Source organism: Phaenicophaeus curvirostris, chromosome 2 (genome assembly GCF_032191515.1).
Source record: "Phaenicophaeus curvirostris isolate KB17595 chromosome 2, BPBGC_Pcur_1.0, whole genome shotgun sequence".
Lineage (NCBI taxonomy): Eukaryota > Metazoa > Chordata > Aves > Cuculiformes > Cuculidae > Phaenicophaeus > Phaenicophaeus curvirostris.
Genome location: NC_091393.1, coordinates 30,949,029 through 30,968,916, shown reverse-complemented (window position 1 = coordinate 30,968,916; position 19,888 = coordinate 30,949,029). Strand labels below are relative to the sequence as shown.

Sequence of the window (19,888 nt, the reverse complement as noted above, 5' to 3'; positions counted from 1 at the left end):
GTACAACATGGCGGCGCCCATATGGAGTCAATGCGCATGCGTGCAGTCCAACATGGCGGCGCCCATAAGGAGACAATGCGCATGCGTGCCGTACAACATGGCGGCGCCCATAAGCAGACAATGCGCATGCGTGCAGTCCAACATGGCGGCGCCCACAGGCAGTCACTGCGCATGCGTGCAGTCCAACATGGCGGTGCCCATCTGCAATCACCGCGCATGCGTGCAGTCCAACATGGCGGCGCCCACAGGCAGTCACTGCGCATGCGTGCAGTCCAACATGGCGGCGCCCATCTGCAATCACCGCGCATGCGTGCAGTCCAACATGGCGGCGCCCATGTGCAGTCACTGCGCATGCGTGCCGTCCAACATGGCGGCGCCCATCAGCAGTCACTGCGCATGCGTGCCATGCAACATGACGACGTCCCTTAGGACTCACTGCGCATGCGTGCCGTAGAACATGGCGGCGCACCTCATGGAGCGACTGCGTTCCGTTTAGCATGGCGCCCGCTGTCCCCGCGGGGCCCGTTTCAACGGCAGCCTGCCGGCACCGAGCGGAGCCCAACGCAGCCTGAGCGAGCCGCGCGGGGCCGAGCCGAGGGGACTCGTGCACCGCGGACAGGGGCGGGGGGGGCTTCAGAGGGGGATGCGGGACGTTGTCCCTCTCCGTTCTGCACCGCTCCCCTCCCCGCGCCCCGCCCTGCTCCCCGCCCCGCCCCTGTGGGCCGTCCCGTCCCCCTCAGCCCCGGGCTGCAGTACCGCTCCGCGGCCACGGCGCGGCAGCACTTGGCACCCCCTATTCATTACCTTGGGCATCGAAGGGCTGTGCGTTCCGCGCTCTGATTGGTCGCTTCTCGATCCCACCTTGTCAGCGCTGCCTTCTGATTGGCTGTTCCTCCGGCTCTGATTGGTCGATTCTCAATCCCACTTTGCCAGCTTTGTGTTCCGATTGGCTGGGGACTCCGCACTCTGATTGGTCGCCTCTGGATCCCGCTTTGCCCGTGCCGTGTCCTGTGCCCGTTTGATGGACGATTTGCCCTCTTATTGTCAATTTGGCCAGTTTGCACTTATATGCTCAATTTGCCCTTTTATGGTAATTGGCCCAGTTTGCCTTATGTCCTCAATTTGCCCTTATATTGTTAATTTGACCTTTTATGGCAATTGGCCCAGTTTTCCCTTACAGGGCCACTTTTCTCTCTTATGGCAATTTGCCCGTATATGGTCACTTTGCTCTTTTATGGCAGTTGGCCAAGTTCGCCCTCATATACTCAATTTGCCCCTTTATGGCAATTTTCGTTTTTATGGCACTTGGCCCGGTTTGCCCTTATATGGTCAATGATCGGGCCCCTGTGCGCCCCCCCCGCCCGGGGCTGCAGTACCGCCCGCGGCCACGGCAAGGCAGCACTGAGTCGCCACACGTCCCGGGGCTGCAGTACCGCCCCGCGGCCACGACGCGGCAGCACCGAGCCGGCCGAAGCTCTTTTTGCCGTCGTTCCCGTTTTCACCGTTTTCTCCCGTCGCGGGTTCGATCCCGACGGGCGCCGAACCGCCCGGAGCAGCAGCTCCCGCGGCGCTGCCCGCACACCCTCCCCCGCTGCCGGGCTCCGCAGCAGCGCAGACCACGCCTGCCTTCCCCCGGGCCGCCCCTTCGCTCCGGTCCCGCGGCGAGCAGGGCTGCGCTCACGGGCACCGCGGAGGCCACGGGCTCCGCTCTCCCCGCCGAGGGGCCGCTCTCCGAGCCCTCTGCGGCCGGGAAACCTCCGAGCGGCGGCTGAAAGGGAGAGGTGGCGCCTCCAGGGGTAAGGCCGCGGCTTTCCCCGCTCCCGCACGCCGTCTCCGGACGACGGACGCCGTTCCGACGGGAGGCCCTGCGGCTGTGCCATACGGGCAGGCTGGAAAGGAACAACTGACCCGCTGCGGGAAAGGACGCGGAATTCCAGTCCGACACGAGGGGACTTTGGAAGCGGCAGACGCATCGACAGTCAGAACACTTTCCTGCCGAACATCCGCACGCCATCGCGATCCGGCACGTGCCTCCAGCCGCCAGCGAGCCCGTCCGAGCCCATCGGCCACCCGTACAGCGTGCAGCCGGCTGCCAACTCGGAGCCTGTGCAGCACAGCGCTCCCCGTGCCGGACTGTGGCTCGCGGCGCCATCGCCACGTGCCCCGAACGGCCTCCACCACCTTCTTTCTTCATTTCCAACACTGAATAAGCAAAACGCGTACGGCAGTTGGCGACCGATCAAAAGCTTTAATGTGGACAACACTGGTTTACACGGGGTTCCTCTGGCTTCCCCACACCTGGGCAGAAGAGGCCAAAGGATCCTTGGAGACAGACACGCTCTTCCCAGTCACGCAGCAAAGGTGGCGGCAGCGCGACCGGGACAGAGGGTCTGGACGAGGCCGCGTCTTCCACCTGGGCGTGCGCAGGAGGAGAGGAATCCACTTCCTACGCCGCACAGAGGAGAGAGACCTGCAGGAGGGAATGCACAGAAAGGATCGTTAGCAGGGTGATGAGATGAGGCGGCCCTCGGCCCCAGGACAAAAACGCTTTCCTCCTTCACCCATGTTTCCTTCTCTGACCTTCCAACTCCCGCAGCCCCTGCTCTACAGCCCCCCCAAAGCAAGCCGAGAAGAGAATCTCCTTCAAAAGAACGGCCAAGGGTTTCACTCATACCCCCGAAAGGAAACCGCAAGGAACGGGAGGACTCGCCAGACGGAAAGCAGTGTCACCGGACCAAGTTTCAGAGAAGTCCATAGAGAACGTGATTCGTTTTAACAGTTATTCTGTTAGATGAACTTGGTCAAAAAGAGAAACAAAACCAAACCGAGCCTTACCCCGTGTAAACTCGTTACACTAAGATGTTCTAAATCACGCCCGCGTGACAGCCCAGCATAGAAAAGCAGCCCGGGCACCCTGCTATTTATCCTCCTCCTGAGGCACAGAAGGCTCCCCCCGGCACGCCTCTTCTCTTGCCGGGGTCAGACCCGCAACGCGCCGGCTGGCAGGAACCACGTCACTGCACGCAACTCGAGCTTGGCCCAGACTACAGGCCTGAGAAACACGCGCGCGGAGGCGAGAGGTGCGACGGCGAGGCAGCTCTTCCAGACACACGCGTCGGCGCCCGTTCAGCAAGCGCCTGTCACCAAAGCCTCTGCAGGAAAGGGACTCAGCCCGGCAGAGACGGGCAGCGATCGGGTGAGGCATTTTGGTTTAGTTCAGGCACGCGACAGTTGTAGGAAGGAACAAAGCCTGGTTTGGCCTCCAGAGGACAAGATGCCTGGATGCGAAGCGAGGCCACGGAGACCACATGGCACTGCCCGCGTGCCGTGCCTCAGACGCAGCTCACCCCCACCCGCACATCAAGCATAACAAGAACAGAACCGAGTGTAGGTTTGAGGCTGAGCAGCCACACAAAAGCAACCGCTCCCACTCCTCTCCGCCTGTCAAGAGAGCGGAGAGCAATGAGACCTCCCTCCTATGATCACATGCAAGCCCATCCACGCCAGCAACTACCTGAGACGTCGGGAGACTTCGGCACGGTCAGTGGCCGGTCGCTGGCTTCACTCCTACGCTGCGGTATTTATTCGCGCACCGGGTTTGCCACATGAACCTGTGAAAACAGCAATCAAAGCCAAAAGGAAGCAAACGCTTGCAGTTTTGACGAGGGTGAAACTGGCAGCAGGGGAGTGGGACTGGGGGGGATCATCGGTGCGAAGAAGGCAGGAGGCACCTGTCTGTAAGTGCGCTCGCTGCCTCGGGCACTGGAGCGAGCCACCAGGAAGACGCGAGGCACGCTTCGAGGTTGTGGATTTTACAGAGATCATTCCGCTTCCACAACCACGCTTGTAGAGCTTGGAAACCCAGCCAGCTCGGCAGAGCTGCCTCTGTCGTTTGCGGGGCTGGCTTTGGGAGCCTCTTTTCAGAGCAACTGTAAAGTTAACGAGGAGTCAGTTTGCAACAGGGAAAGTGGAAAAGACAGTCTGAAGGCAGCTCAACAGCGACACTGGCTACTTTAGTATGCTCTTGCATAATCCCTCTTGGGGTTACTTCACAGCTCCCTTTTTGTTGCCGGCACAAGGAACAATTTTGTTCCTCACGTTGAAAGCAACGCTTCCCTTCGCACAGGTTCGCCTGGCGAAGCACATCGCACCCTAGTACTGTCGTCTCGATCTGGCACAGACTCAAATGTGATGCCGTCACACGCTAACTCGATGTAGAGAACACTCCAGCTCGCGCTGTCAACTCGATCGACAGTGATTAGCAAAGAGGAGTGAGTCCCGAGAAAGCCACGTACCTAAACGCTGCTGGCCTGGAGGGCACCGCCATGTCGCTTCCCCCCTCTCCCTGGGGAGGGGTCGGGATCCCGCAGGGGCTCTCTCATCGCCAACACTTCTGCCAGGTTCTCTCTGCTGACAGAGCAAAAGGAAGGAGCTGTTACAGCAAAGTACTCCAAGTAAGCGTACTTGAAACGAACCACCTCCTACCCCTGCAGCTCTTGCCACCACACACAACATCCCAGCACCCGGTATCCTCTGAGCTGTGCCAGACGGGCCCGAGCCCACCACGCTCCTCTAGCTCTTCCTGCCACTCCGATGCAGCCGGACGGAGGACAAGCGACCGAGTTTTCCAAACAGAGGCTCTCCTCAAAGGAGGCAGGCGTACTGCAGTTGACCCAGGTACAGCAGCCTCTGAAAGGCCGCGCTTCCATCTCATCGCCCCGAGCTCAGCGCCATGGGATACCTTAGTCCTTGAGCTAACAGGAAAAATATTTTAGCAGCCGCTCTTTCCCACCTGGCGACCTCCTGAGGCACCGGTTCAGCCACACTTAGAGAAGAGGACAGACGCTGAGGGGGCAGCAATAAGCACGAGAAAATCACGGTTACTCCTCGCGACGGGACAGAAGAATACCGGGCTTTGAAAAAGCAGGGCTGTTCTGCGAGACTTTTGCCAGGTTTTCTGCAACAAGGGCATTCTCCGGACTGGCTTTTTGGGCTGTCAGGAAAGAGACAGAATCACAGAATCACAGAATCATTAGGTTGTAAAAGACCCCAGGATCATTAAGTCCATACCTCTCAGCACCTCACCCACCCGTCCTTTAAACACCTTCAGGGAAGACAACTCAACCACCTCCCTGGGCAGCCTGTTCCGTACAGACCCTTTCCGTAAAAAAAAAAACTCGCTCTAGAGCCTCAACATCCTTCTTGTGACGAGGGGCCCAAAACTGAACACAGGATTCAAGGTGAGGTCTCACCTGTGCCGAGCACAGACGGAGAATAACCTCCCTAGACCTGCTGGACACGCCGTTTCTGATCCAAGCCAAGGTGCCATTGGCCTTCTTGGCCACCTGGGCCACTGCTGGCTCAGGTTCAGTCGCTGTCAACCAACACCCCCAGGTCCCTCTCCTCCAGGCAGCTTTCTAGCCAGACTTCTCCTAGTCTGTAGCACTGCATAGGGTTGTTGCACCCCAAGTGCAAGACCTGGCATTTGGCCTTGTTAAACCTCACGCCATTGGACTCTGCCCAGCGGTCCAGCCTGTTCAGATCCCTTTGGAGCCTCCCTACCTCCCAGCAGATCCACACTTCCACCCAGCTTAGCATCATCCTCAAAAGTTGCTAAGGGTGAACTCAATGCCTTCATCCAGGTCATTGATAAAGACACTGAACAGAGCTGGACCCAGAACTGAGCCCTGGGGAACCCCACTTGTCACTGGCCTCCAGCTGGATTTCACACCATTTCCCACCACTCTCTGGGCCCTCCAGCCAACCAGTTTTCCACCCAGGAGAGTGCGCACCTGTCCAAGCCAGACGTGACAGTTTCTCAAGCAGAATGCTGTGAGAAACCATGTCAAAGGCTTTACTGAAGTCCAGGAAGACCACATCCACAGCCTTTCCCTCATCCAGTAAGCAAGTCACTTCGTCATAGAAGGCGATCAGATTAGTTTGGCGAGACCTGCCTTTCATGAACCTGTGCTGACTGGATGTTTCTCCTCTCACCTGAATGGCAATCGCTTCTGTTTCACCATGGGCGCCCTCCTCTTCTTCCGCCGCGAGCGTACAAGAGAGATGGGAAGGCTCCATAGTGCTCTGCAAGGACGAGGGACATCTAAGAGGTGCGTCTGCATTTCCCCAAGACACTCGAGGTACCTTAACTCTACAGTTACCATTAAGAATGCGACAACTCCCCTTACATGCCGCTGTTACCAGACGTATTTTAACACAAATACTAAAAAGAAGTCTAAAAAGACGTTAAGCTTCAAAACAGACAAGAAGGCTAAACAGGTATTCAGTGTGACTGGAAACAGAGAAATGTCTGAACCGAGAGGATCTGCAGCAAGCGTAACGGATATTGCACCGTTGCAAAACTCTGTGACACAGAAGAGTTTTAAATGCAAAGAAGCTTGGTTACAGAAGGGAATCAAAGAAGCGACCTCCCTCCTGGCTCTCTCTACACTGACAACATAAAAGCGCTTTCCAAAGCTCCCCTTCTCCTCTTTCCCCTCTTGGCACACGTGCGGCGTGCTTGCAGTGTGTCTGGTGTGTGCACGGTGTGTGTGTGGCATGTACATAACACGTGCATGGCATGCGTGGCATGTTGCTTGTGTGTGCAGGGCGTGTGCGTGTCTGATGTTTCATCTTCATGGTGTGTGCTAGCGTATGCACTGCCTGGGGATGGCACGTACACTTCACGCACAAAACACGCATGGCCTGTGTGACGTGTTGCTTGCATGTTCAAAGCACGCGCGTGGAGTGTGCGTGGGGTGGTTGTGGCGCTAGCCTGGCACGTGCACGGCGTGTGCGTGGGGGCAATGGCTTGTGCGTGGTGTGCACAGGGTCGGCTGGAAAAGCCCACGGCACCCTGGTATTGTCACCTCAATCCGGCATTCACAAACACGATGCCAGCGCTTGCTAACCCAAAGTGGAGAACACTCTGGCTTGCACTGTCAACTCGATCGACAGTGATTAGCAAAGAGGAGTGAGTCCCAAGAAAGCCACGTGCCTGAACGCTGCTGGCCTGGAGGGCACCGCCACGTCGCTTCCCCCCTCGCCCTGGGGAGGGGTCGGGATCCCGCAGGGGCTCTCTCATCATCAGTCGTCAGACTCTCTCTGCTGACAGAGCAATAGGAAGGAGCTGTTACAGCAAAATACTCCAAGTAACCGTGCATGAAATGAACCCCCCCTGCCCCTGCAGCTCTCGCCACCGCGCACGACACCCCAAAACAACGACCCCCCCCCGCTCTCTCTAGACCGACAACACAAAAGCGCTTTCCAAACCTCCCTTTCCGCTCCTTCCCCTCTTCCCCTCCTCCTTCTCTCCCCCCTTCTCCTCCCATTGTGCCCCATCCTCACCCCCTGCTTTCCCCCTCTCTCCCCTCCTTCCCTTCCCCCGCTCCCTCCTCCCCCTCCCGAGCGGGGATCTCCCCCGCGGGGCCGCACGCCGAGCGCAGACGCAGCCCCGAAGGCCCCGACCGCCCCTGAGCCCGAGCCGGCCCCAGGAGGGCCGCGGCTCACGGACAGCGAGCCCGGAGCGGCGCCGCCGGCCACAGAGCGCTCCCCCGCGCCTCTCCGGGCGCCTCTGACTCACCCGACCCGGCCCCGTTCGAGCCGCTCCCGACCTGGGGGGGACACGGGGGCCCTGGGGGCGCTGTCCCTCTCCCAGCCCCAGCCCGCACCCCGTTGGCCGCAGCCGGCGGCGGGCGGAAGGGCAGCGAAGAGCAGAGCCGAGCCGTCCCGAACGGCGCCGCGCGGAGCCGACAGCAGCCGAGCGGATCCGAGCCGCTCTGCGAACCGCCCCGCTCCCCGCCCGGCTCTCCGCTCCCCGCCCCGCGCCGCCCGCCCCGCCCGCCCCTGGGGGCCGTCCCGTTCCCCCGCCCCCGGCTGCAGTACCGCTCCGCGGCCACGGCGCGGCAGCACTGAGTCCCCCCGTTCTCCCCGAGCGCAGGGATCCCGCCCCCGGCCGCGCTGCCGCCGCTGATTGGCCGCCGCGCTCCGAGTGACGAGCGGCTCAGCCAACGGGGGGAGGAAGCCGGGGGGAGGCGCGGCGTTTGAAAGCCGCCAGGGCGTGGAGGGAGAGAGGCTGTTTAACCCCTCGCTGCGTTTTCCGGAATAAAACTCTATAACTCAGGGTGCCCGGGGGGTTTGGAGCACGAGTGTCGTTCCCTGTTGTGTTGTTCCGTGTCGCTCCTTACCGCCTTATATGGCAAATTTGCCCTTTTGTGGCGAATTTGCTCTTTTATAGTCAAGTTTCCTTTTTATGGATATTGGCCCCGTTTGCCTTTATACGGTCAATTTTCCCTTCTATGGTCGCTTTGCCCTGTTCTGGTCAATTGGCGGTTGCCTCACTCAAGATGGCGGCGGGCCCATCCGCCTTCCTCCCAGTGTCCTCAATCAAGATGGCGTCGTGACCTCCCGTTTCCCTCGTCGTGCCCTCACTCAAGATGGCGGCGACACCGACACGCCATGCCCTCACTCAGGATGGCGGCGAGGACCCCCCCTTCCGCCCCCCGTGCCCTCACTAAAGATGGCGGCGAAACCGACACGCCATGGCCTCACTCAAGATTTCGGCGGGCCTACCCGTCTCCCTCCCCGCGCCCTCACTCAATATGGCGGCGATACCGACACGCCGTGCCCTCATTCAAGAAGGCGCCGACACCGACATACCATGCCCTCACTCAAGATGGCGGCGAGAACCCGTGCCCTCACTAAAGATGGCGGCGAAACCGATACGCCTTTCCCTCATTCAAGATGGCGGCGGGAACCGTGCCCTCTCTCAAGAGGGCGGCGGCACCGGAACGTCGTGGCCTCACTAAAGATAGCGGTGGGCCTGCCAGTCTCCCTCTCCCGTGCCCTCAAGATTGCGGAGAATACAACACGCCGTGCCCTCACTGAAGATAAAGGCGAGCCCACCAGTCTCTTTCCCCGTGCCCTCACTCAAGATGGCGGCGACACCAATACGCCATACCCACACACAAGATGGCGGCGAGCCCGCGCATTCTCACTGGCTCGTGCCCTTACTCAAGATGGCGGCAGTCCCCTCGTGCCCTCACTCAAGATGGTGGGGAAACCGACACGCCCTGCCCTCACTCAAGATGGCGGCGGGCCCACCCCGAGTCTCTCACCGTGTCTTCACTCAGGAGTTTTCGGTAATTTGCCCAGTTTGCCCTTTTAAGGCGTTTTCCCGGTTTGCCTTATATGGTCGATTTGCCCTTCGAGGGTCAGTTCGCCCTTCTATTGTTTTGGGGAATCACCCTCTCTCACTCTGTTAAGGGTTAGGAAGCAGGTGTGTGTGATGTGCGGGCATATGAGACAGGGGAAAAGCTCGAAAAACTTAGAGGGCTTAGCTCACTGAAATAGGCACTGTCTGCTAGCAAAGGCCTCCAAGACCCTGGATGGTGATAAGGGAGGAGCTCAGTCACTGATAAGGGGAAGCCGACTGCCTCCTGCTCTGCAGACTCGGAGCTCGACCAGGATGAGAAGGCGCCTGCGCACAGACTGGGCTCACGGACGATTCACGAGGAAGATGGAGGCGACTTCAGCCCTGAGCCCCACACCACGACACTGCGCCTGTGCAAGTATCTGCTTGTCAGACCATACGGTGTGTGAGTTAGGAGGATCAGCCCCTCGCACCCGCCAGCGAATAAACACATACCTGCTTTATAACCCTTAACAGAGTTATAGAGTTTGATTCATTATCCATTCCCTCCAGTTATACAATTGTTTCGGTTACTCCCTGTGTGAAATTCTATGTGAGGATGTACTGCAGAAGCCAGAACCAAACCGAGGGCGTTTTCCAAGCAACACACAGCAACTCCAGCTGAGAGAGACACGACGTGGACAGGGCTGGCAGTGCCCTCTGCGCTAACTCGCATAAACCTCACTGCATCCCAATGTGAAAACCAGCTCACCCTGCACAGTGGCTCCATTAAGTACCTTTACGGAGCAGAGACTGCCAATTGTATTTAACTGTGCCAAGCCACGTGATGGTTTTGGAACAACTTCTAGAAACGGCAGAGACCGAGTTAGGGCTGAGCTCTATTTATAGTAAAATTGTAGCAGTTTTGTTCGGCATTACAGTCTGAAATAAAATACATAAAATATGGAAAAAAACCCAGCTTGGCTAGGAAGAGGCAAGCTAACAGTTTTCTTGGGCATTTCGTCAAAAAGTTCTAGGCAAACATAATTTTCAACTGCTTACGACACAAACCCCAAATTAAACAAACCACCTCTGGGAAAAACAGTAACAGCTATCGCTAAAACTACACTGGAAATCTTATTTAGGCTGAGCCTAAATCCTTAGGGCCCCAATAGATTAAAAAAAAAAAAGCTAAAAAAAATAATCCCTACTTCTACTAATAAAACAAGAACAAAGAAAGACGACATTGACTGCAAACGTTTGTGGTAACATTTCTCTGAAGCTGCCACATGGCAAGCCAGTTTTACTCTAAGACTAAAAGGCAAACCCACAAGCAAAAGCATTACCTGAAACTCACAGAAGAAACAATGACTGTAGGCTCAAATGCAGCATGAAGAAAACCACACAACTGTTCAAAACCCAGCAAAGAAAGGAAGAAAGGCAGGCTTCTGTAGCCCCTTCCTTCACTGAATGCTCCAGCTGCAGGGGAGAGCCAGCTCTAAATCAAGAGGCCTTTTAAGGGGCAAACTCCTCACCTGTACCTAGTTGCTGACCACAGGTGTAGCACAGACTTAACCAACCCAACTATGACCTTCAGAGGTTTTGAATAAGACCCACCCTTTTAACAGCAAAACTATAGCATCCCACTTAGGATGGGTAATAAGAAATTACTCCTAAGTATAAAATGTTGGTGGTTTACTGAAAGTTCAATGTATGACAGCCAGGCTTGATTGAAATGACATAAAATTATAGATGTTATTAAGCCACCAAACATCAATTATCATTGTTAAAAAACTGTACAGATTAAAAGATTCCTTCCATGTTCTAGCTGCTGAGATACAGTGCGTGGAAGCATATTGGTTACAGTTACACACAATATGCTTTACATAAGCACAGTCCCATCTACCATTTAGATAGAACTGAACTTCTATTAAACTTCTTCAATCTGTCTCATGCAGTAGCAAATTCAGGGACACTCCCATTTCTCAGCAGCGGGACAAGCAGCAAACTCTAAAGGGCGTGTTCCACTGTTTCTTGTCGATCCTCTTCTTGCCATTTTCCCAGCAGTCTTCCCGTCACATTCAGCCACGTCTTATGCACAGTCATGAGGCTAAAACTCAAGTCCAATAAAGCTGTCATAGAGAAACTAAAAAAGAGAGCAGACATAAGAGGAAAGGCTGTGTATCCCCGCCCTCCCCCTGGCCCCATGCGGCACCCTGGGCAGGGACAGGAAGGTTTCGGGGGGACAGGAGGGACACAGGGCGCTGTCCCTCTCCCAGTCCCAGCCTGCATCCCATTGGCCGCAGCCAGCGGGAGGGCAGCGTGCTGCCATGTCTGTGGTGCGTGTGAGCATGTACGAGGCATAAACATAACAAGCACATGGCATGTGTGGCGTGTGTGACATGTTGCTTGTGTGTGCAAGGCGTGTGCGTGTCATGTGGATGGGGTGGTTGTGGCATGAGCCTGGCATGTGCACAGCGTGTGCATGGGCGCAGTGGCGTACGCAAGGCTTGTGCATGGCGTATGCATAGGGTGAGCATAGCGTGAGCCTAGAATGTGTATGGCGTGTGCATGGGGCACTCACCTTTGCCTCGAAGCAGAGCCCTGCCTTCAGGTCTCACAGCCCTTTCTTCTCCTTCACGAAGCCAGAATCGGGAATCGGGTTTCAGTCACCTCCCATGACAGAACCCTCCAGCCGTGTGCAAGTTCTCCCCAGAGAAGCGGCTCTAGTCCCCTTGCCGGCCCCCAACAGAAGGATGCTCACGACGTCTGTTCTCATCCCTTTCAGCAGTGGAAACTCCTTTGTTCACCAGGCATCAGCGTTTCTCCCCACTTTGAGTCTAGCTGGCCGCTTGCCTCGCTCTGGTTTTCTCGGCCTTGCAGCCCATCCTCGGCCCGCTCTAGAGGGGAAGAGAAAGCAGAGGTCGGCTTTCACACGGCTCCAAGGAGACACACCGCCCGCAGGACAATCTTTACGTAAGCACGTCCCCCATCTCCCATGTGCCCCCTCCCTGCACGAAGGGTGTCTTTGGCGCAACAATCCACAGGCAGCAGCAGGGGTTACTGCAGTCGGGGAATCCACAAACTTCCCTTTCTACGGGACCTGGGAGCATACGGAGCCTTCTGCGTTCGCTTGAAGGATGAGATCTGCCCAATCTGTGCAGAGAGAGGCAAAAGAAGCCACTTCAGCTGCAGACACCCTCATGCTAAGGAGGCTCCCGGTGCTGCCGGCTCTCGTGTGGCGAGGACGCCCAGCACCGCGTCACCTTTCCACCCCTAGAGCTGGTCCCTCTGGCTTAGCAACAGATCGGCGGTCCCAGCACACGGCCTCCGCACTGGAAAAATTCAGACCCACGGGACGACCCCACAACAGCTTCCAGCTGCAGATCCCGACAGCGAAGCTACCTGCTTCGCTACACCACCATCCGTCTCCACACAAAGTGAACATGAATGTTTCACCCTTGTGGGGCCCTGAGGTGCCTCTGCAGGCTCGTCAGGGATCCAACCGCCTTCTGAACAGCGTCGGACGGCCTGCGCGCATTCTGCTCGGCCATCGCCTTCCCCGGGGCTTTCACCCGACAGCCGTGACGCAACATCAACTCGTGCGTAAGCGCACACGTACACACGTGCAAAGGAACGCTAAAGGGCAACAACACGAGGCCTCGCTCGGCAACGATGCCATGAAGATGGTCCCACAGCCCTTTCGTTTAGCCAGCGGAGAGCAGATAAAGTTCATCCTCCTCCTCCCCCCGTGCCGTGCCAGCTCACTCACCGTTACTCCTCACGACGGGATGGAAGATGGAAGAATATCAGGCTTTGAAAAAGCGGGGCTGTGCTGCGAGACTTTTGCCAGGTTTTCTGCAGCAAGGACATTATCCTGACTGGCTTTTTGGGCTGTGAGGTAAGAGAGACGTGCACGATATGTTAAGGAATTTTTAACGCCACCTCGGAATACCATCACGATGCTAACAGAGTCATTTGTCCAGTTACAGGTGACAATCGGAGCTTAAGTAAGAAAAGCAAGAAAAGCAACATGCGTGGCATGTTGCCTGCGTGTGCAATACATGCGTGTGGTATGTTGCTTGTGTGTGCAAGGTGTGTGCGTGGCTGGTGTGTCATCTTCATGGTGCATTGCTAGCATATGCATTGCCTGAGGATGGCACGTACACAGCATGCACATAACACGCACGTGGCCTGTGTGACATGTTGCGATGTGTACAAGGGCTCTGTGGCGTGTGTGGCATGCCACTTGCATGTTCAAAGCACGTGCATGGGGTGGTTGTGGCGCTAGCCTGGCATGTGCATGGGGGCAGCACAATGTGCACGGGGGGTGAATTGCATGTGTGGGGCGTGGGCCTGGCGTGTGTGTGGCATGTTCATGCTGTGTGGCGTGCACAGGTTCAGCTGGCGAAGCCCCTGGCACCCTAATATTGTTGTCTCGATCCACTAAACGCGATGCCGTCACATACTAACCCAAAGTGGAGAACGCTCCAGCTAGTGCCGTCAACTCGATCGACGGTGATTAGCAAAGAAGAATGAGTCCTGAGAAAGCCACGTACCCGAAAGCTCCTAGCCTGGAGGGCACCGCCACGTCACTTCTCCACGTCTCCCTGAGGAGGGGTCGGGATCCCACAGGGGCTCTCTCATCGCCAACACTTCCATCAGATTGTCTCTGCTGACAAAGCAAAAAGAATCATAGAATCACTAAGTTGGAAAGGACCCACTGGGCCATCGAGCCCAACCATTCCCATTGATCACTAAACCACGTCCCTCAGCACCTCCTCCACCCGCCCATTAAGCCCCTCCAGGGAAGGGGACTCAACCCCCTCCCTGGGCAGCCTCTGCCAGTGCCCAATGACCCTTGCTGTGAAAAATTTTTTTCTATAGGCCAGCACCCTTCTCTCTACAAGCTCCTTTCAGATCGTTGTAGAGAGCAATGAGGTCTCCCCTCAGCCTCCTCTTCTCCAGGCTAAACGCCCCCAGCTCTCTCAGCCGCTCCTCATAAGACCTGCTCTCCAGCCCCCTCACCAGCTTTGTTGCTCTTCTCTGGACTCGTTCCAGAGCCTCAACATCCTTCTTGGGGTGAGGGGCCCAGAACTGAACACAGGAGTCGAGGAGCAGTCTCACCAGTGCCGAGTACAGAGGGCACTTACTTCCTTACTATTAAGGACTGAGGCAAAGAAGGCATTAAGTACCTCAGCCTTGCCCTCATCCCCTGTCACTGTTGTCCCTTCTGCACCCAATAGGAACTGAACACTCTCCCTAGTCCTCCTTTTATTGTTAATGTATTTATAGAAAGATTTTCTGTTATCTTTCACAGACTTAGCCAATTAGATTTCTAGTTGGGCCTTAGCCCCCCTCATTTTTCCTCTGCACGATCTCACTTCCTCCCTGTAGTTCACCCAAGATGCCTGTCCCTTCTTCCAAAGCTCATAGACCCTCCTCTTCTTTTTGATGTCTCTCAAGATCTCCCTAGTCAACCAAGCTGGTTTTCTCCCCTGCCGGCTCCTTTTCCGGAGCATGGCGATGGCTTGCTGCTGAGCTGCTAGGATTTCCTTTTTGAAGAGCTCCCAGCCCTCGTGGGCTCCCCTGCCCTTAAGGACTGTCTCCCACGGGACTTTGCCAACCAGCCTTCTGAACGGTCCAAAGTCTGCCCTCTGGAAGTTTAATGTGACTGTTGTGCTAATCTCCCTCTTCACCTCACCTAGAACCGAAAACCCTATCATCTCGTGATCGCTTTGTCCCAGGCGTCCTCCTACCACATTCCCCACAGGCCTTCTCTGTTCATGAACAGCGGGTCCACGAGGGCACCTTCCCCTGTCAGTTCACTCACCAGCCGTGTGAGGAAGCTGTCTCCCACGCACTCCAGGAACCTCCTAGACTGCTTCCTCTCCGCTGTATTGTACTTCCAGCAGATATCTGGAAGATTGAAGTCTCCCACGAGGACCAGAGGGAGCAATCTTGAGACTATCCCCAGTTGTTTATAGAAGAGCTCATCAGCTGCTTCTTCTCGGCTGGCTGGTCTGTAACAGACTCCATCACAACATCAGCCTTCTTGTGGGCTCCCCTGATTTCAACCCACGGGCACTCAGTCCCCTCCTCCCCGTAATCCTGTATCAAAGCAAAAGGAACGAGCTGTTAGGGAAAAAGACTCCAAGTAACCGTCGTTGAAATGAACCCACCCCCTGCCCCTGCAGCTCTCGCCACCGCGCACGACACCCCAAGACAACGCCCCCCCGCTCTCTCTAGACCGACAACACAAAAGCGCTTTCCAAACCTCCCTTTCCGCTCCTTCCCCTCTTCCCCACCTCCTTCTCTCCCCACTTCTCCTCCCATTGTGCCCCATACTCCCCCCCTGCTCTCCCCCTCTCTCCCCTCCTTCCCTTCGCCCCCTCCCTCCTCCCCCTCCCGAGCGGGGATCTCCCCCGCGGGGCCGCACGCCGAGCGCAGACGCAGCCCCGAAGGCCCCGACCGCCCCTGAGCCCGAGCCGGCCCCGGGAGGGCCGCGGCTCACGGACAGCGAGCCCGGAGCGGCGCCGCCGGCCACAGAGCGCTCCCCCGCGCCTCTCCGGGCGCCTCTGACTCACCCGACCCGGCCCCGTTCGAGCTGCTCCCGAGCGGTGCCGCTGCGGCCGCGGGCCCCGGCGGGCAGCGAGGGCGGGCGGCGCCCGGGCCCCGTGCGGAGCTCGAACCACCCGCCCGCGCTCCGCCTCGGCCCGCCCCCCGGGCGCTCTCCCGGCGCTGATTGGCCGTCGCTCGCTGAGTGACGCGCGGCGCAGCCAATGGGAGCGCTCTGTGCGGGGCCCTGCCCGGGGGCAGTCGAGCGCCGCCGCACCGAGCCGAGCGCTGCAGAAACACGTGGAGCCGGGGCACGCGATGCTGTCAGGGCACACAGGGGACGCGGGCACCCCGGGCAGGGACAGGGGCACGCGGGGCTCGGGGAGGACGGGGTGGGGGCACGGGGGCCCTGGGGGCGCTGTCCCTCTCCCAGCCCGCACCCCGTTGGCCGCAGCCGGCGGCGGGCGGGAGGGCAGCGGAGAGCAGAGCCGAGCCGTCCCGAACGGCGCCGCGCGGAGCCGACAGCAGCCGAGCGGATCCGAGGCGCTCTGCGAACCGCCCCGCTCCCCGCCCGGCTCGCCCGCCCCTGGGGGCCGTCCCGTTCCCCCGCCCCGGGCTGCAGTACCGCTCCGCGGCCACGGCGCGGCAGCACTTGGCACACCCCATTCATTTCTTAGGGCATCGAAGGGCTGTGCGTTCCAAGCTCTGACTGGTCGATTCTCGATGCCACTTTGCTAGCGCTGTCTTCTGATTGGCTGTGCTTTCCGCGCTCTGATTGGTCACTTCTCAATCCCAATTCGCCAGCGCTGTCTTCTGATTGGCTGCATGAAGCGCTCTGATTGGTGGTTTCTTGATCCCACCTTGCCTGTGCCGTGTTCTGATTGGCTGTAGACTCCGCGCTCTGATTGGTCGCTTCTCGATCCTACTCTGTCTGTGCCGCGTTCTGATTGGTTTGGGCCCTTTTATGGTCATATTGCCCTGTGACGGCAATTGTCCCGGTTTGCCCTTATAGTCTCAATTTCCTTTTTAACGGTCAATCTATCCTTTTATGGCAATTGGCCAAGTTTGCCCTTGTATGATCAATTCGCCCTTTTATTTTCAATTTGCCCTTTTATGATTTATTTGTCCTTCTATGGCAATTTGCCCTGTTTGTCTTATATGGTAAATTTGCCATTTCAAGAGCAATTTTCCCAGCTTGCCTTATATGCTCAACTTGCCCTTATACTGTTAATTTCACCTTTTATGCCAATTGGCCAAGTTTTCCCTTATATGGTCAATTTGCTCTTTTATGGCAATTAAAGTAGTTTGCCCTTACACGGTCAATGACAGGGACCCTGTGCGCCCGCCCAATCCCCCCGGCTGCAGTACCGCGCCGCGGCCACGGCGCGGCAGCACTGAGTCCCGCCCGTTCTCCCCGAGCGCAGGGATCCCGCCCCCGGCCGCGCTGCCGCCGCTGATTGGCCGCCGCGCTCCGAGCGGCTCAGCCAACGGGGGGAGGAAGCCGGGGGGAGGCGCGGCCTTTGAAAGCCGACGGGGCGGGGAGGGGGGGAGGATCTTTAACCCCTCGCTGTGTTTTGCGGAATCAAACTCTATAACTCAGGGTTCCGGGGGGGTTTGGGGCACGAGTGTCGTTCCGTGCTGTGTTGTTCCGTGTTTCCATGTCGTTCCGTGTCGCTCCTTACCGCCTTATATGGCGAATTTGCCCTTTTATGGTGAATTTGCACTTTTATAGTCAAGTTTCCTTTTTCTGGATATTGGCCCCGTTTGCCTTTATACGGTCAATTTTCCCTCCTATGGTCACTTTGCCCTGTTCTGGTCAATCGGCGGTTGCCTCACTCAAGATGGCGGCGGGCCCATCCGCCTTCCTCCCAGTGTCCTCAATCAAGATGGCGTCGTGCCTGCCTGTTTCCCTCCTCGTGCCCTCACTCAAGATGGCGGCGAAACCGACACGCCGCTACCTCACTCAAGATTGCGGCGGGCCTGCCCGTCTCCCTCCTCGCGCCCTCACTCCATATGGGGGCGATACTGACACGCCGTGCCCTCACTCAAGATGGCGGCGGACCCGTCAGAGTCCCTCGCCGTGCCCTCACTCAATATGGCGGCGACACCGACACGCCGTGCCCTCACTCAAGATGGGGGCGACACCGACACGCCAGGCCCTCACTCAAGATGGCGGCGGGCCCACCCCGAGTCTCTCACCGTCTCTTCACTCAAGAGTTTTCGGTAATTCGCCCAGTTCGCCCTTTTAAGGCGTTTTCCCAGTTTGCCTTATATGGTCGATTTGCCCTTAGAGGGTCAGCTCGTCCTCCTATTGTTTTGGGGAATCACCCTCTCTCACTCTGTTAAGGGTTAGGAAGCAGGTGTGTGTGATGTGCGGGCATATGAGACAAGGGAAAAGCTCGAAAAACTTAGAGGGCTTCGCTCACTGAAATAGGCACTGTCTGCCAGCAAAGGCCTCCAAGACCCTGGATGGTGATAAGGGAAGGAGCTCAGTCACTGATAAGGGGAAGCCGAGTGCCTCCTGCTCTGCGGACTCGGAGCTCGACCAGGACGAGAAGGCGCCTGCGCACAGACTGGGCTCACGGACGATTCACAAGGAAGATGGAGGCGACTTCAGCCCTGAGCCCCACACCACGACCCTGCGCCTGCGCAAGTGCAGGAGAAGCTTCTCCAATCTAATTATATCTGCTTGTTAGACCATATGGTGTGTGAGTTAGGAATTTTTGGATTGGCATTTCCTCACTGACTAAAGATGCAAGACACGGGCAGATGATCCATATCAGGTCCTAATTATCATTCTTGCTTCTGCAGACAGTCCCTTTCTGTTCTCATGATAATCTCCGGCCTCACATCAATAAAGGAGTCAGGCACGGCAGCAAGCCCTCCCCACTATGGTGAGGAGAAAAACAGAGCCTGTTTAACAGAGGGAGTTCCCTAGCTCCATGGGAAGGCGCTTGCATTATCCATTCCCTCCAGTTATACAATTGTTTCGGTTACTCCCTGTGTGAAATTCCATGTGAGGATGTACTGCAGAAACCAGAACCAAACCGAGGGCGTTTTCCAAGCAACACACAGCAACTCCAGCTGAGAGAGACACGACGTGGACAGGGCTGGCAGTGCCCTCTGCGCTAACTCGCATAAACCTCACTGCATCCCAATGTGAAAACCAGCTCACCCTGCACAGTGGCTCCATTAAGTACCTTTACGGAGCAGAGACTGCCAATTGTATTTAACTGTGCCAAGCCACGTGATGGTTTTGGAACAACTTCTAGAAACGGCAGAGACCGAGTTAGGGCTGAGCTCTATTTACAGTAAAATTGTAGCAGTTTTGTTCGGCATTACAGTCTGAAATAAAATACATAAAATATAAAAAAAACCCAGCTTGGCTAGGAAGAGGCAAGCTAACAGTTTTCTTGGGCATTTCGTCAAAAAGTTCTGGGCAAACATAGTTTTCAACTGCTTACGACACAAACCCCAAATTAAACAAACCACCTCTGGGAAAAACGGTAACAGATATCGCTAAAACTACACTGGAAATCTGGAAATCTTATTTAGGCTGAGCCTAAATCCTTAGGGCCCCAATAGATTAAAGAAAAAAAAAGCTAAAAAAAAAATCCCTACTTCTACTAATAAAACAAGAACAAAGAAAGACGACATGGACTGCAAACGTTTGTGGTAACATTTCTCTGAAGCTGCCACATTGCAAACCAGTTTTACTCTAAGACTAAAAAGCAAACCCACAAGCAAAAGCATTACCTGAAACTCACAGAAGAAACGATGACTGGAGGCTCAAATGCACCACAAAGAAAACCACTTAACTGTTCAAAACCCAGCAAAGAAAGGAAGAAAGGCAGGCTTCTGTAGCCCCTTCCTTCACTGAATGCTCCAGCTGCAGGGGAGAGCCAGCTCTAAATCAAGAGGCCTTTTAAGGGGCAAACTCCTCACCTGTACCTAATTGCTGACCACAGGTGTGGCACAGACTTAACCAACCCAACTATGACCTTCAGAGGTTTTTGAACAAGACCCACCCTTTTAACAGCAAAACTATAGCATCCCCCTTAGGATGGGTAATAAGAAATTACTCCTAAGGATAAAATGTTGGTGGTTTAATGAAAGTTCAATGTATGACAGCCAGGCTTGATTGAAATGACATAAAATTATAGATGTTATTAAGCCACCAAACATCAATTATCATTGTTA

General features: G+C 56.4%; 1 protein-coding gene across 15 annotated transcripts; it reads right to left on the bottom strand.

Annotated features, from left to right (window-relative positions):
- Positions 1–2,228: 2,228 nt before the first annotated feature.
- Positions 2,229–15,801, bottom strand: LOC138717795 (uncharacterized). 15 transcript variants are annotated; one of them, XR_011336951.1, is made up of 7 exons: positions 15,718–15,788; positions 6,998–7,107; positions 5,995–6,084; positions 4,910–4,993; positions 4,296–4,410; positions 3,515–3,929; positions 2,229–2,470 (listed from the first exon to the last, which is right to left on the bottom strand). XR_011336951.1 is itself a non-coding variant. In XM_069851634.1 (6 exons), exons 2-6 carry the CDS (start codon positions 7,085–7,087, stop codon positions 2,349–2,351), a joined length of 501 nt encoding a protein of 166 aa, XP_069707735.1. In that variant the 5' UTR covers positions 7,088–7,107; positions 7,583–7,781; the 3' UTR covers positions 2,229–2,348. The 15 variants fall into 15 exon arrangements, 1 of the variants encoding a protein (XP_069707735.1); XR_011336952.1 differs by having other exon boundaries at positions 6,998–7,104; positions 15,718–15,749; XR_011336956.1 differs by lacking the exon at positions 15,718–15,788 and adding an exon at positions 7,583–7,781 and having other exon boundaries at positions 3,515–3,611; positions 4,793–4,993.
- Positions 15,802–19,888: the final 4,087 nt, after the last annotated feature.